We start from the raw sequence: 12,620 nt of genomic DNA on the forward strand, positions 1-12,620 counted from the left end.
TTATTTTTAAATATTCATTTTCTTTTTTGCCACCATTGAGCTACTTTTAGAACTGTCCGTTAGTACTACCAACGTTTTCCCCAGAGAAACCATTTCAACTATAGTTTAAAAGCAGTCCTTTATTTTACTGAACATACCCAGTCTTTTTGTAACACAAGATGACTTTAGGAATTTCACCGGGGGTGGCCAGTTAGCGCAGTTGGTTAGAGTACGGTGCTAGTAATAACACCAATAACACCAGGCTGCCGGTTCGATCCCCGTATGGGCCACTGTGAGCTGTGTCCTCCTTAAAAAAAAAAAAAAAAATCACAGACTCTTACCTGATGGTCTTGAATTTTCCTGCCCACCACTCTGAACGTGTTGTTGCCTGTGTGGTGATAGATATGAACTCTGCTGAACCCAGTTGAGCCACCAGCTGGCACCCACTTCTTATTGGCATCATCATAAACCATCACAGCAGCTCTTGCCTGGCAGATACTCTGTTCACTGTTTTTTAAAAAAAAAAAAAACAACAGCAAACTTAAGATATTTAAAATATGCTAAGTTTCTCACATAGCCACATAAATCAGCATTAGCTAACCTAGCAGTCAGTCAAAAATTAGTGCTTTACTGGGCGCTAGAAACACCACCAAACAAAACACAGGCTTCCTGCCCTCACGTGTGGATACAAATGGGGAAGGCGCACTTACAACAAACTAATACGACTACAAGTAGAAATTAATTGTCATCTGTATAATCATGTGTACACGTTTATAAAATCGAGGAACGGTTTCTGATTCCCCTCTTTGCTGATATTTTTACCACCAGGCTTACCTCAAGATCTGTAACCAATTCTGAGGAGCTCTATCTGTCCCTTGAGATATGGAGCTGTCACCAACCATCAGTAGATGGCTGTGTGACTAAGTCTTTGATTCCATTTGGGCAAGAGAACACCCCATGTTTCAAATTTCTTCATTTAAAAATGAAAAAGTAAAATGAGATGTTTTCTAAAGATCATTCTAGATTTCAATGCTAACCTTCACAGATAAATATTAAAGCAAAGAGCAATTCCATGATATCTTTAAATCTTAGCTTCACCTCAATCATTTGTTACCAAGTGAGACTGAGATACATGAATAAATAAAATGAGGGGAATTTATTTCATATGAACACTAGTTTCATCTTTCAAAAATTCTATATTCCTACTGGGGGAAAAAAGACTGATTTGAATTTTACTTTATTTCATACCACATTTTTCCTTTTTTTAAAATCAAATACCAAAAATGAGCAACAGAAGGACACAGGTACATTAACTCTATGCTGACTATTGACCCAACTAAAATAACTCAATCTCTACACAGAAGACTTCTCTGACGTTTAAGCCACAGTCACGGAGACGCTGTTCAGTAGCTCACCCAACCCCACCTTTAATGAAAGCATTGCTCATCCCACCCATTGTTGCCTCAAAGATTTTAAACAGTGAATCATGTGGGTTTTTTCCCAATACCCTCAGAAACCAAAAGTGATTTCAAGCCCTTCCCTCTTTCCCACACTTCTGCCCCATCCCTCAACAGGGTATGTTTATATGTATTTTACTCAACTTGTCACATGACTTGATGATAGCTGACTCATGGGGACCTAAAGAGCTCCCAGGACTGAGCAATAACGTTGCTTCAGCAATAATATTCATTCTAACAGTGGGGTTAGAATTGTTTATAATTTTCCGTTAGAGAAATTTTACAAAAACTAACTTGGAACCATATTTGAGCACCACAAACACTGAAATAAAACCAGTGGTAGTCTAAGTTTTCATGCTCCATTGAAATTTTTTTAGTAAAATAGTCCTGGAAATAAAAACAAGCCAATGACTAAAGCTTGAATTCTTTTTAAAAGCTTGATTAAGGAGCATTTGTCAGCACGGCAGTTGAACAGAAACACAGCAGAAACACCTAAGTGACAACATTTCCATAACTCTATAGAAAGGTTACATGAAACAACCTAAAGCAAATTGCCTCTTACAGCACACAATCCAAGATACAAATTTACTACTAACTGTAAATAACTCAATAACCAAATCTGTAAATTAATAAAGAACAGTATTTTCCAGTTTTCAAAAGTTAGTATTTTTGGACATACACTATGATTCCCATGGTTCAAGAAATAATGTCTCTTCAAGAAAGTCCCAGTGGGATCACACAAGCTAAAACAATAGATAAACCCCCATTTTGTACATTTGGTCATTCCATGCCTCAAAAAGAAAAGTTTTTATAAAAAACATACAGGAAATCTAAAACCAGGAGAGTTAGATAGAATATCCCAACTTCTCCCTCTACCTTTTTCTTCCCTGTTGCTAGAAGAGTGGGTTGTTGCTGGAAACGTTCCGAATTGAAGCACATAGTTAACCGAATATCTTTGACTAGTGCTTAATTTACAAACCACTTAGTCAACAATCAAATAAATGTCTGGTCGCTTGAGTTTCCCTGGGAAAGCTGTAACCATAGAAACAAAGACAACTCCAAATGAACATAAAGTAGCCAAGAAAGACCCAAACTGCAAAAATTAGTTGATTCGTTTTCTAAGGAAGATAAAAAGAAATCTTCAAGATGAGATGTTAAGGCTACAAATCCAACTCTAAACAAAGCCAAGAAGCAGCAGAAGGAGCCCAGGCTAAAGAGAAGAAAAACTAAAGTGTGGGTAAGAGCTGAGGTGCTGTTGGAGAAGTCTCAATAGCCACATAAGGATGTGGCAAGCTGGGAAGGGGCAGACAGGGAAAACCCAAATAAGTCTGTAGTACTAGAAGACATCAGGTACTCAGAGAAGCCACATCAAGGCCCGGCCAGGAAGAGATGGCACTGTTTGCTGGGGATCTTAGTGACAAATTCAAATCAAGTCTTTCCATTCCTTTCCATAACACGTGAGGACCTTTCCTTACTAGACACAGACATCCTGTGGTATAATACGAAACCCCTGGTCATTGTCACAGTTCTGACCCAGAGCTCCTAAACAAACCCCTTAGCATCTCGTAAGCTGTAAGAGCGTCTTTGGTATGCTAATGAGATGACTCTAGGCTTCAGGACGGGGACTGGGTGCCAGAAATACCAAGCCATGATTAGAAGGTTGAAATTTTCAGTCCTACCCTACCGCCACCTCCTGGGAGGGAAGAAGGGCCAGACATTGGGTTCACTCACCAAGGGCCAATGAGTTCATCAAACATGTCTACGTAATGAAACCTCCATAAAACACCCAAACGAGCTCACATCGAGATGCTGGCTGGGTGGCACGCCCAGAGAGGGCATGGAAGCTCTGTGCCTGCCCCATACCTTGCCCTATGCTCTGCCATCTGGCTATGCCCAAGTTGTACCCTTGTAAAATAAACCAGTAATAGTAAATAAAGTACTTTCCTAAGTTCTGGGAGTCGTTCAGCAAATTATCAAAAGAGGGTCATGGGAACCCCTGAATTTGTAGTCAGCTAGGCATAAATTTGCAGTCAGCCAGGTATAAGTATGGGAAGCCTAAGTACCCCACTGGCAGCTGGCATCTGAAGTGGGGGAAGTCTTGTGGGATTGAGTCCTCTTAAACTGTGAGGTCAGTGCTAACTCCAGATAGCTTTCTCAATTTAATTGAATTGTTGGACACCCATTTGGTGTGGAAAAAATAGGAGAACTGGTTGTTGATGAGAAGAAAATCACTCAATATACCAACTCCAATTACAGGTGTGTACAGAACAAGCCAGTAGTACCCAGTTTGGGATTTCATGGACCTGTAAACTTCAAACATAGACTGGATGAATCAATATAGAATTGGTTGACAATATTTTGGCCGACTTGCCAGGTAGGATATTGGGGGTAGGGGAGGGATCACCATAACTTATTAAAATAAGGATATTTTGGAGCTTCAAAATCTCAAAAGAAAGAACATAACGTAATATACTGTAAATGTAATAACTAGCTCTCTATACAATTCCCTACATTGTCTATATGTGGTTTTTTTTCACTTCTCCCTGGTCCAGTGAAATACTGATAAGGGTCTGCTTTACAGTATACTGGCCTTAATCACAACAGAACTAGCTATACGTTGTGTGTACACAAGATAGGAACAGCTCAGAGGCTCTCCTGATAGGAATTTCCCGCTTCCTCTAGGAGGATTTTCCGCTGAGAAAGTTAATGAGTGAATTTCTGAAACGCTGCTTATTATTTTTGACATTGCACACATATGTGCAGGTTTTCAGGGGAAAGTAACAAGGAAGGAAGGCAAGATTTAAGAGTCACAGCTACTGAAAAGTCAAAAAGGAAAAAAATGAAAGAAAAGAAAATGATCTGAACAAGCACAGGAAAAAAGACCAAAAAATTGTATAATCTTTATACTATCATTCTATCTGCATTATAACAAGACTCCGAATGAACACCTAATCAAAGCCTTCAACATTCTAAAGGAACTACACAAAAGATTAAATTAGTAAATTACTAAATTATAGTTTTGTGAAGATTAGTCACTAAACTAGTTATAAACAAAAGTTTCACTTTATGACCAAATGCAGTTGGCATATATAGACAATCTATCTATCTATCTATCTATCTATCTATCTATCTATCTATCTATCTAATCTATATATCTTCCTGGTTTTAACTTTGGTGTTTGAAATAAAATATGCTGTTAGAAGGCGAGAGAGAGACAGCTGATTTTTTTTTTAAAGTGTATAAAACCATGATACGACATTACACTTTTGTGACTTTGTCAAGTAATTCATTTCTGAATATAGTCAAATATCTTGAGCAGGGGTATATAATGGTAGAGAATGGTTGCCAAATTCTATTCGCAAAGATACCAGTGAATGAAATGCTTCCTGGTATTTACGCAGACTAAGAATTGTTTGGCTATTCTGCTATTTGCTATTTATTGAGTTGTAATAAAGCCTTTCAAAGACACCACTCATTCATCCTTACTTGACAAAGGAAGCGTGAATTTAACAGTGCCTAGCACATAGTAGGCATTCTTTAAATGCTTGTTTAGTACATAATTTCATCTAACAAAATCCTACTTATCAAGAACTGGATCAAATACCATTTCTCTATGAAGTCTTTCTGGGGTCCCCAAAGCCAGAATTAATTGCTCCTTCCTGCGTTCCCATTGTATTCATTCATCTTCAACAAGGACATCTCTCTGGGGAGGTAATATTGGAGCCACAGGAAAGAGTTGAGATTTCAAGTGCCCTGGGAAGCCACTAGAGGGCTTTAAGAGAAACATGACTTACATTTATAAAAGGTGACTCTAGCTACCACGTACAGAAAGGATTCTGGAAAGTGGCATGGAAATCAAGAACGGAAGCATGAAGACCAGTGCGCAATGTACAAATGGTGAAACGTGAACCTGACTAGAAACATAGCAGCATATGAGAATATATGCTGGAAGTAGAGCAGACAGGATTGGCTGGTACATACGTGAAAGGAAAAGGGAAAGAAGGGGTCAACCAAAGGCAGGAGAAAAATAATGGCCGTCACCTAGCATTTTACTGATACTCCTCAAGTAGTAGGTGGCGTGCTGTCAAGTATTATCACTGTTGAAAGACATGGTCCCAATTAATTTATTTTTACACACATATAAACATGTCTTCACCATCTTTGAAAAAGGCCTGTCATTCATCTTTGAATCCTCAGTATGCAACATGGAGCCTGTTTGTAGTAAGTTATCAAGGTCTGTCCATACATAACCTCCACTTTATCCTGTCAACACTCAGAGAGCTTATCCTAAGAAAGAGATTTAGCATCTTGTCTGTTAGGATACGGAGTCATTCTATGAACTAAGATGTCAGTTATTCAGAAGACAGAATATTAAGGAAGAAATTACACAAAAAAGCTGACAATTTTAAAGAGAGATTTCCATCTTATTATTCTCTGACGTCAATTTTTGTTGCTGTTGTTCAAGCCTGCAATTTTATCACATTTCAAGCATTAAAGAGGCTGAGAATAAACACAATGTTAGATTTCCACTCAGTTCCACAAGTACTGTTGACACCGATATTCCACAGCTCCTACAGAAACTGAGCTAGGCCATCTCAGTTACAGAAGATTATGTACTTGACCGGGAATGATTCTCCTCAAACAGGAAAGTAAACAATAAATATAATGTCTTGTATTGTGCTAAGCACTAGGAAAGTCACGAACAGAGTATTTTCTCTCACGTCACCACTCTGGACTCTCGTCATCCTATAAACCCAGGGGTCACTCCAGAATCCTCCGTGCCCCACGAGGCATTCAGTCACCAGGACCTGTCAGTTCTACTTTCTAAAGACTTCGAATGGCTTACTTCCCTTTACTCGCAAGGCTCAAAAACTTTCATTTGGGCCCTCCTTAGTTTCTCAACTGGATTTCAATACTCTCCTAACTGGTATTTCTATGTAATCTTACGCCCTCCTCCCAATGCTTCCAAAGGGATATCTTTCTAAATCAGATCGACTCGTGTCACTCTTCTGGTTAGTTAAGATACTCCAAAGACTCATCTCAAGGCAAACTCTGGCTTCACAGCATGGCATACAAGTTCCACCAAGACGTGGCTTGTCTTTGACATTCGTTTCTTTCTTTCAAATACTTGGAGCAGGTAATGTGTGTCAGACACCATATTCCCCCATCCTACTACCGGGGACTCATCCATGTTCAAAACAGTTCAAAACTCCAACACGGCAGTGATAACAATTATGCCACTCTTGTCCACATGGCCACACCTTTGCACATGCCTCTCCCTCTACCTGACCTAACTGCCCATTTCCTTCCTAAATACCTTCTGCCTCATACTGACTGTCCTTCAAAATATAGACACAAGTGTCACATCCTCTCAAAAGCTAATCCACCTCCCCACCAAAACTGGGACTCATTCTATGTTCTCACAATACACTATCTATGCATATCATCTCTCCACCAAGATCAGATTTAGTTAAACCCCTGCAGGACTGGCATTGTATCTTTTTGTTTCTCCGAATTAAGATATTTGTCCCCAATAAATTTTTTTAAAAAGTTAATTTGAAAATAACCTAAAAAAAAAGATTTGTTAGTGACTTGAAAAGCAGTGAGAGATTAACTGTAAAAAGTAAACATCTGTAAGCTGTGAGTAACAGCCCCAATATATGCCAGTGAAAACTCCCTTTTCCGACTTTCAATGCCCAAATGGACAGTGGATCAAATCCTCTCCTTCCTGTCTATAAAACATACCATCAGCACTCAAAACGCTCACAGCTAGTAAGCTACTATAATCACCCTCCACTCTTCTGCTCCCAGCAGTTAAGCTGTGTACTTATCAAGTGTCAGCTGGGTTTGTGACCAAATGTATTCATTTCAATTGTACTTGTATTGTAATTATGCAACTTAAATACCATATAAACTAATACGATGTGAGTATACAGAAATTCTGTGAAATTCAGTTGAATGTTTTGGAAAGTGTCTATCAAGGTGACTCATTAAAAAATTGTGAGACACATATAAAAGATGAGGGGGGCACACAAGTCTAACAGAACGCTATATTCAGATGCATTGCATATGTCTAAGTTCTCTCTCCACTTTGATGTTCTTATAGAAACTCTGGAGATAAAAGATGAGATGAGCATGCTTTAGGAAAGAAAAATAATGTAGAATTCTCATCACAAGACTAACACTAAAAACTACAGAAAAAGGCTACAGGATTAACACATGTTATAAAGTAGACTAAAATATTTAAAGGTGTATGTCACTTTTAAGGACACCAAACTAACTAGTTCAATTAACTAACCATTATCACCAGTACAGATCACATTAGATACTGGGGTTTTTCCTATAGGGCACACTTATGAAATACTAAATAGCTTTTCTCCTTTCATATTCCATTAAAAAAAAAAAACTTGCTAAGAATTGGGGGGAAAGGGGGATGTAGCTTTCAAAATAACAATTAAGTGCTGTCATGGCTCACTGACTGAGGGATACAGAAAAAACATTGTAAATTCCACTGACAAACAGCAGATACAAATAATGGCAACAAACACACTTATTTCCCGTAAAGCAAGAAAACCATCTGGGAAACAGCAGCTCCAAATATGCAGAAAGACAAAATTTCCCCTAAAGACCACACAGCTGCTTATCACTCATCTTTCTAAGAAATACTAAAAGGTTTAAAAAAAAAGATAAAAATATCAATGTCACTTTATCCCACAACATCTATATTTATGTGCGAAGCACAAATGCAATCTAGTGTAACTGATCCAGTCACCAGAGAAAATGATCAGTGTACCTAAAGCAAGACAGCATGTTTCAGAAACCGTTTCAGTAAATCTGTTGGCTTACCCTGTAGGATGGGAAAAAATCTCTTAAATCATTAGGTTAAGTCATAAGTAGAAAAAGTACCTTAAAAAAGGTGCTTACTACATAGTCGTGTGTGTGGGGGAATGATGAGAGTAATCTTTTTTTAAATCTTTATGGTCCTATTTGACTTTAATTATGAATACCTCTTTGTTGAGTAAGGAGAGAATGTGCAAATTCTATAAATGTGATGTGGCCAACAAAAAGAACCTGCCTCTGCCAACAATATATCCGAAGAGAGAGAAAATCATGAAAACGCACAATTTCAGTATTCTTAGAACAAGAGAGAAAACCTGGATGGAATTTATAAGAGTTTGGGGAGAGAAAAGAAATTGTGATCCTATTAGACAGGAAGTAAAAAGAGAGATGAAGAAACTAGCGCGACTGAAAAGATCTTGGCTCAGAACCTGCCTCACCTGTGCGACTCTGGCTGGGCATACACTGGAGACCTGGCTCGCAGCAAAAGCACACCGAGAAACCCAAGCCCTCCTGCTTTTCCTGTAGTACAGGAGACTAGTTAACAAAAACAAAGCAAATGGTACGACTTCTTTAAAAAATTCAAATCAACTGTTTCAGGAGACTTCGCTCTAAAACTATCCATAGATAAAGATCTTCGTAGCCTATATTTTCCAAGTATTGCTTACATGCAAGCACAAAAGTCATAACAAAATCAATGAGGAAAAATGTATTAACGGATTACTACCTCTAGTATCTAATACAGACTGACACATACCCAGTTATATTATAGTTACAAAGAATCAAAATCTCTTTACATTATGAAAGACTAAAACCCAGAGACAAAGTGACATAGGTAATTATTTACGGAGCCAGTGCAGAGACGGTAACAATATTAATAAAAGCAAATACTAATATGACTATAATACCAAGTGCCATACACAATTCTATGTGCTTTGCCTTTATTAATTCATTTATTTATTCAACGATTTTATTTGGTAGATACTTGTTATAATAATATCCCCATTTTACAGATAAGAAACTAGGCACAGAGAAGTGAATTCATTTGACCAAGGACATGCTGTAGAAAGTGGCAGAAATGGGATTCAAAGGAGCCAGTCTGCTTCAAAGTCTAGACTCGTAACCAGTCTACTTGAATAAGATAGTTAGATTCTGCCTAACAATTTTATTAGTTCCACCAAATTACCTCCTCATAAGTTTTCCATTATTTCCATATTATACTTCATGTTATATTTAATTTGAAACTAAGGGAAGGAATTGGTATACTTGCTGAAACTGATGTTTCTATAGAAATAAGCTAGGGTTCTTCTGAAGATTTCACTAGAGAAAATAATCATGTTATACTATAACAAAGTCGTGTGTAGGCTATCACACAGTTTTTTAAAGATAGCAGTATAAAATATATGCATAAAATTAATACTTCAGAGAAAGTTTCCTTCAAACAGAATTTCAACCTTCTTCAAAGAATACACGAAGGCAAAATCTGTAGGAAGCATCTTAGGGATGCAGGTTCAATTCTGTATAAACTGCCTACATCTCTTGACCCCTGAAGTACACACAGAGGGTGCCAAAAAAAATGTATACACATTTTAAGAAAGGAAAAAAGCTGTATTAAAATTGTAATACTCAATACAGTCTGATAACAAAAGATGAATAGTCACGTGCATACATTTTTTGGCACCCCCAGTATATGCATGTGCAGGGCACTTTCTAAGCACCCTAACTAAAAGGCTAAAAGAACGAAACTAAACTTTGACCTACTGCGCAAGAGACAGAATTTGCAGTTGATGTCCAACCATGATATCTGCCTGCTTTTAACAAAAATATCAACACGCTTCAAAGCACCGTAACAGAATTCAGAGACTCCACATCGTATCCTTGACAAGGCCCAGAATACAAATGAAAATTACTCGAAATTCTCAAGAGAAAAGACAGTTAATGGAGCCCAACCACAAGATGAAGATGATGAATGTGGGCCTTGAAAGCAGCTACTGGAACTGTGGTCAATAACATAAAGTAAAATGTGCGCATCATGGAAATAGCAGAGCAATTTTTTAAACACTAAATGAAAATCCTACTATTGACAAATACATATTTTGCTTTATTATTAAGATTTAAAATCCTCTCCTTAGCTCTAAACCCACAGACAACTGCCTAGCATGTATTTCTACCTAAATATCACAAACCTATCCCCCTCCCTCACCGTATCTACTCCTCCTCCCTACATCCCATCCCAGGTAAAGGATACCAAAAGCCCTAGTGTGTGGCCCCCCACTAGAAATCTGAGCATCACTTTCCAGAGTGCTTCTTGCAGGCATCCCCAATCAGTCACTAAGCCCTGTCCGTCCCACCACCCAAGTCTCTACAATCCCCCCCTCTATTCGGCACCCCTGCCAGTGTAGTAATGCATCGTTCCCTTCCTGCATTACCTGAGGTGCCTCCACAGTAGCCTTTCCCCCCTCCACTCTCATCAGCTGGAAGCCCCAGAATCAGCACTTCCTGAACAAAGACAGCATGTTCATAACACCTGGGAAATAGAACATCCTACTATTTCTGCACAAGAGATACCAGTTAAGAATATTTTCATTGGGACCGTTTACAACACAGATGTATTTACATATCTGCTGGCTTCCCTAATTGCATTTTCAGGTAAACTGATAAGGACAAGTTTCTTCACATTACCACATCACTTGTGTCATGAAGACCAGATGAGAATGATGGTCTTCGATTTCCTTATAGAACTGTTGCTCTACATACATACATCAGCAGACTCATTACTACATGGACTGTCGTTTCGTTTTTTCCCCTCACAGCCTGTAATTCAACAGGGCTTCACATTTCTTTCCAAGAGCTGAACATCAGTTAGATTCTACAGGGCAGAGTGGGTAACTTTAGAGGCACTGGAGCCTGGGAGTTAAGAGTGGAGAATCGAGTTAGACTTGAGTGAATTTCAACCCCAGCTCTGTCATTTCCATGCACACATCCATGTGACCTGAAACAAGTGGTTATGTAGCCTCCTTAAGCCCTAGTTTCCTGACTTCTCAAGTGCAGTAACAATAATAGCACCTACATCATGAAACTGTTTTGAGAATAAAAGCAGGAACATAAAGCACTTCGAATATGTGACATGCTGGGCACTCAATAATGTCAGCCATTATTAGCAACAGCCATTCAGTAAATGAGGGTCCAGAATCACGAGTGAGCGTAACACGACCAAACAACTACTGTGCACCCTTAACATCTGATGCTGACAACCAACCTAAAGACCCCTGGTCTACCTGGAGCCACCCCTTGACCACTGGAAGAATCGGAGCTTCCCACTCTGCCAGCCTGCTGTGAGAAGGAGCTTGACCGCCTTCCTATCACCTGCGCGCCAATGGGGCTTTCTTCATTTCCATTCTCCCTGGGTACCCAATTTATCTGGTAGCTATTATAGGCTACACTGGTTATTTATGGACCTGGGAATTCATAATGGCCTTGAAACGTCACAAGTACACTGCTACAAATGGTTATTGCTTAGTACATCTCTCCGGGACTGGAATACCTTTCTAACTTCTTATTTCCATTTAACTGCCACTGCATGTAACTTAATAAGGATCATGGACTCTTCGAGTCCTAAGGAGTTGCTTTTTGTTAATTTTTAATATTTCCATTAAAAGTCAACTGAAAGTAAGACATACATGGTGGATACTTCGTCAAACTAAATCAATTACAAACTGATACTTCTCATACTTAAAAATAACCACTTGAGGAAAGCCTGGTTTTCCTACTATCCTAAGGAAACCCTCAATTTTCCAAGAGTATTTCTTGGACATTCATGGTTCCAGACCAGATATTTATATAGTTTGGCAACTACAGTCAACGGTCACCAGCTGCCAAGTCCTGCTCAAAACTCCTTTATAAGTTGTGAAATTCTGTCCTGACAGTCTGTCCACTACAGCTGGGAAAGCATATTTCTCTCCTCTTTCTCCATATATAGTTCTTCCACACAGACCAAGAATTCAGCCCCTAAATATGACATACCAAAACCCCCTTGGCACAAATCAGCTAAATCAAATAAGGTCAGCATACTTTAGTTCTGAGGACCAGACTACGATGAGTGCTATAAAACATAAATTCCAGGAAAAGTATCTGAAGATTGCATGAGGTGGCACACGTACCCTAAAGAAGTCTAGGAGCCCGGAAGAGCCTACAGCAAACAAGCTTCTTTGAAGTTTCATGTTTCACATTAAAATGTAATGAGTATTTTGCAATTCACTCCAGGATACGGCCTGTTTTAATCTGATGTTCTCCCCAAATCTATTTCAGTAAAATTGATAATACAGGTTAGATATGCCACTTTTGTCT

General features: G+C 38.7%; 1 protein-coding gene across 10 annotated transcripts in view; it reads right to left on the reverse strand.

Moving 5' to 3' along the window:
• Positions 1 to 12,620, reverse strand: part of ENAH (ENAH actin regulator) — a 111,904-nt gene that overhangs the window by 60,246 nt on the left and 39,038 nt on the right. For all 10 annotated transcript variants that reach the window (XM_081039468.1, XM_081039464.1, XM_081039462.1 and 7 more), the window contains exon 2: positions 321 to 486. In XM_081039468.1, the coding sequence (XP_080895594.1) occupies positions 321 to 486 (166 nt within the window). The remainder of the gene's footprint in view (positions 1 to 320; positions 487 to 12,620) is intronic.

Source organism: Rhinolophus hipposideros (genome assembly GCF_964194185.1).
Source record: "Rhinolophus hipposideros genome assembly, chromosome: 26".
Taxonomy (NCBI): Eukaryota; Metazoa; Chordata; class Mammalia; order Chiroptera; family Rhinolophidae; genus Rhinolophus; species Rhinolophus hipposideros.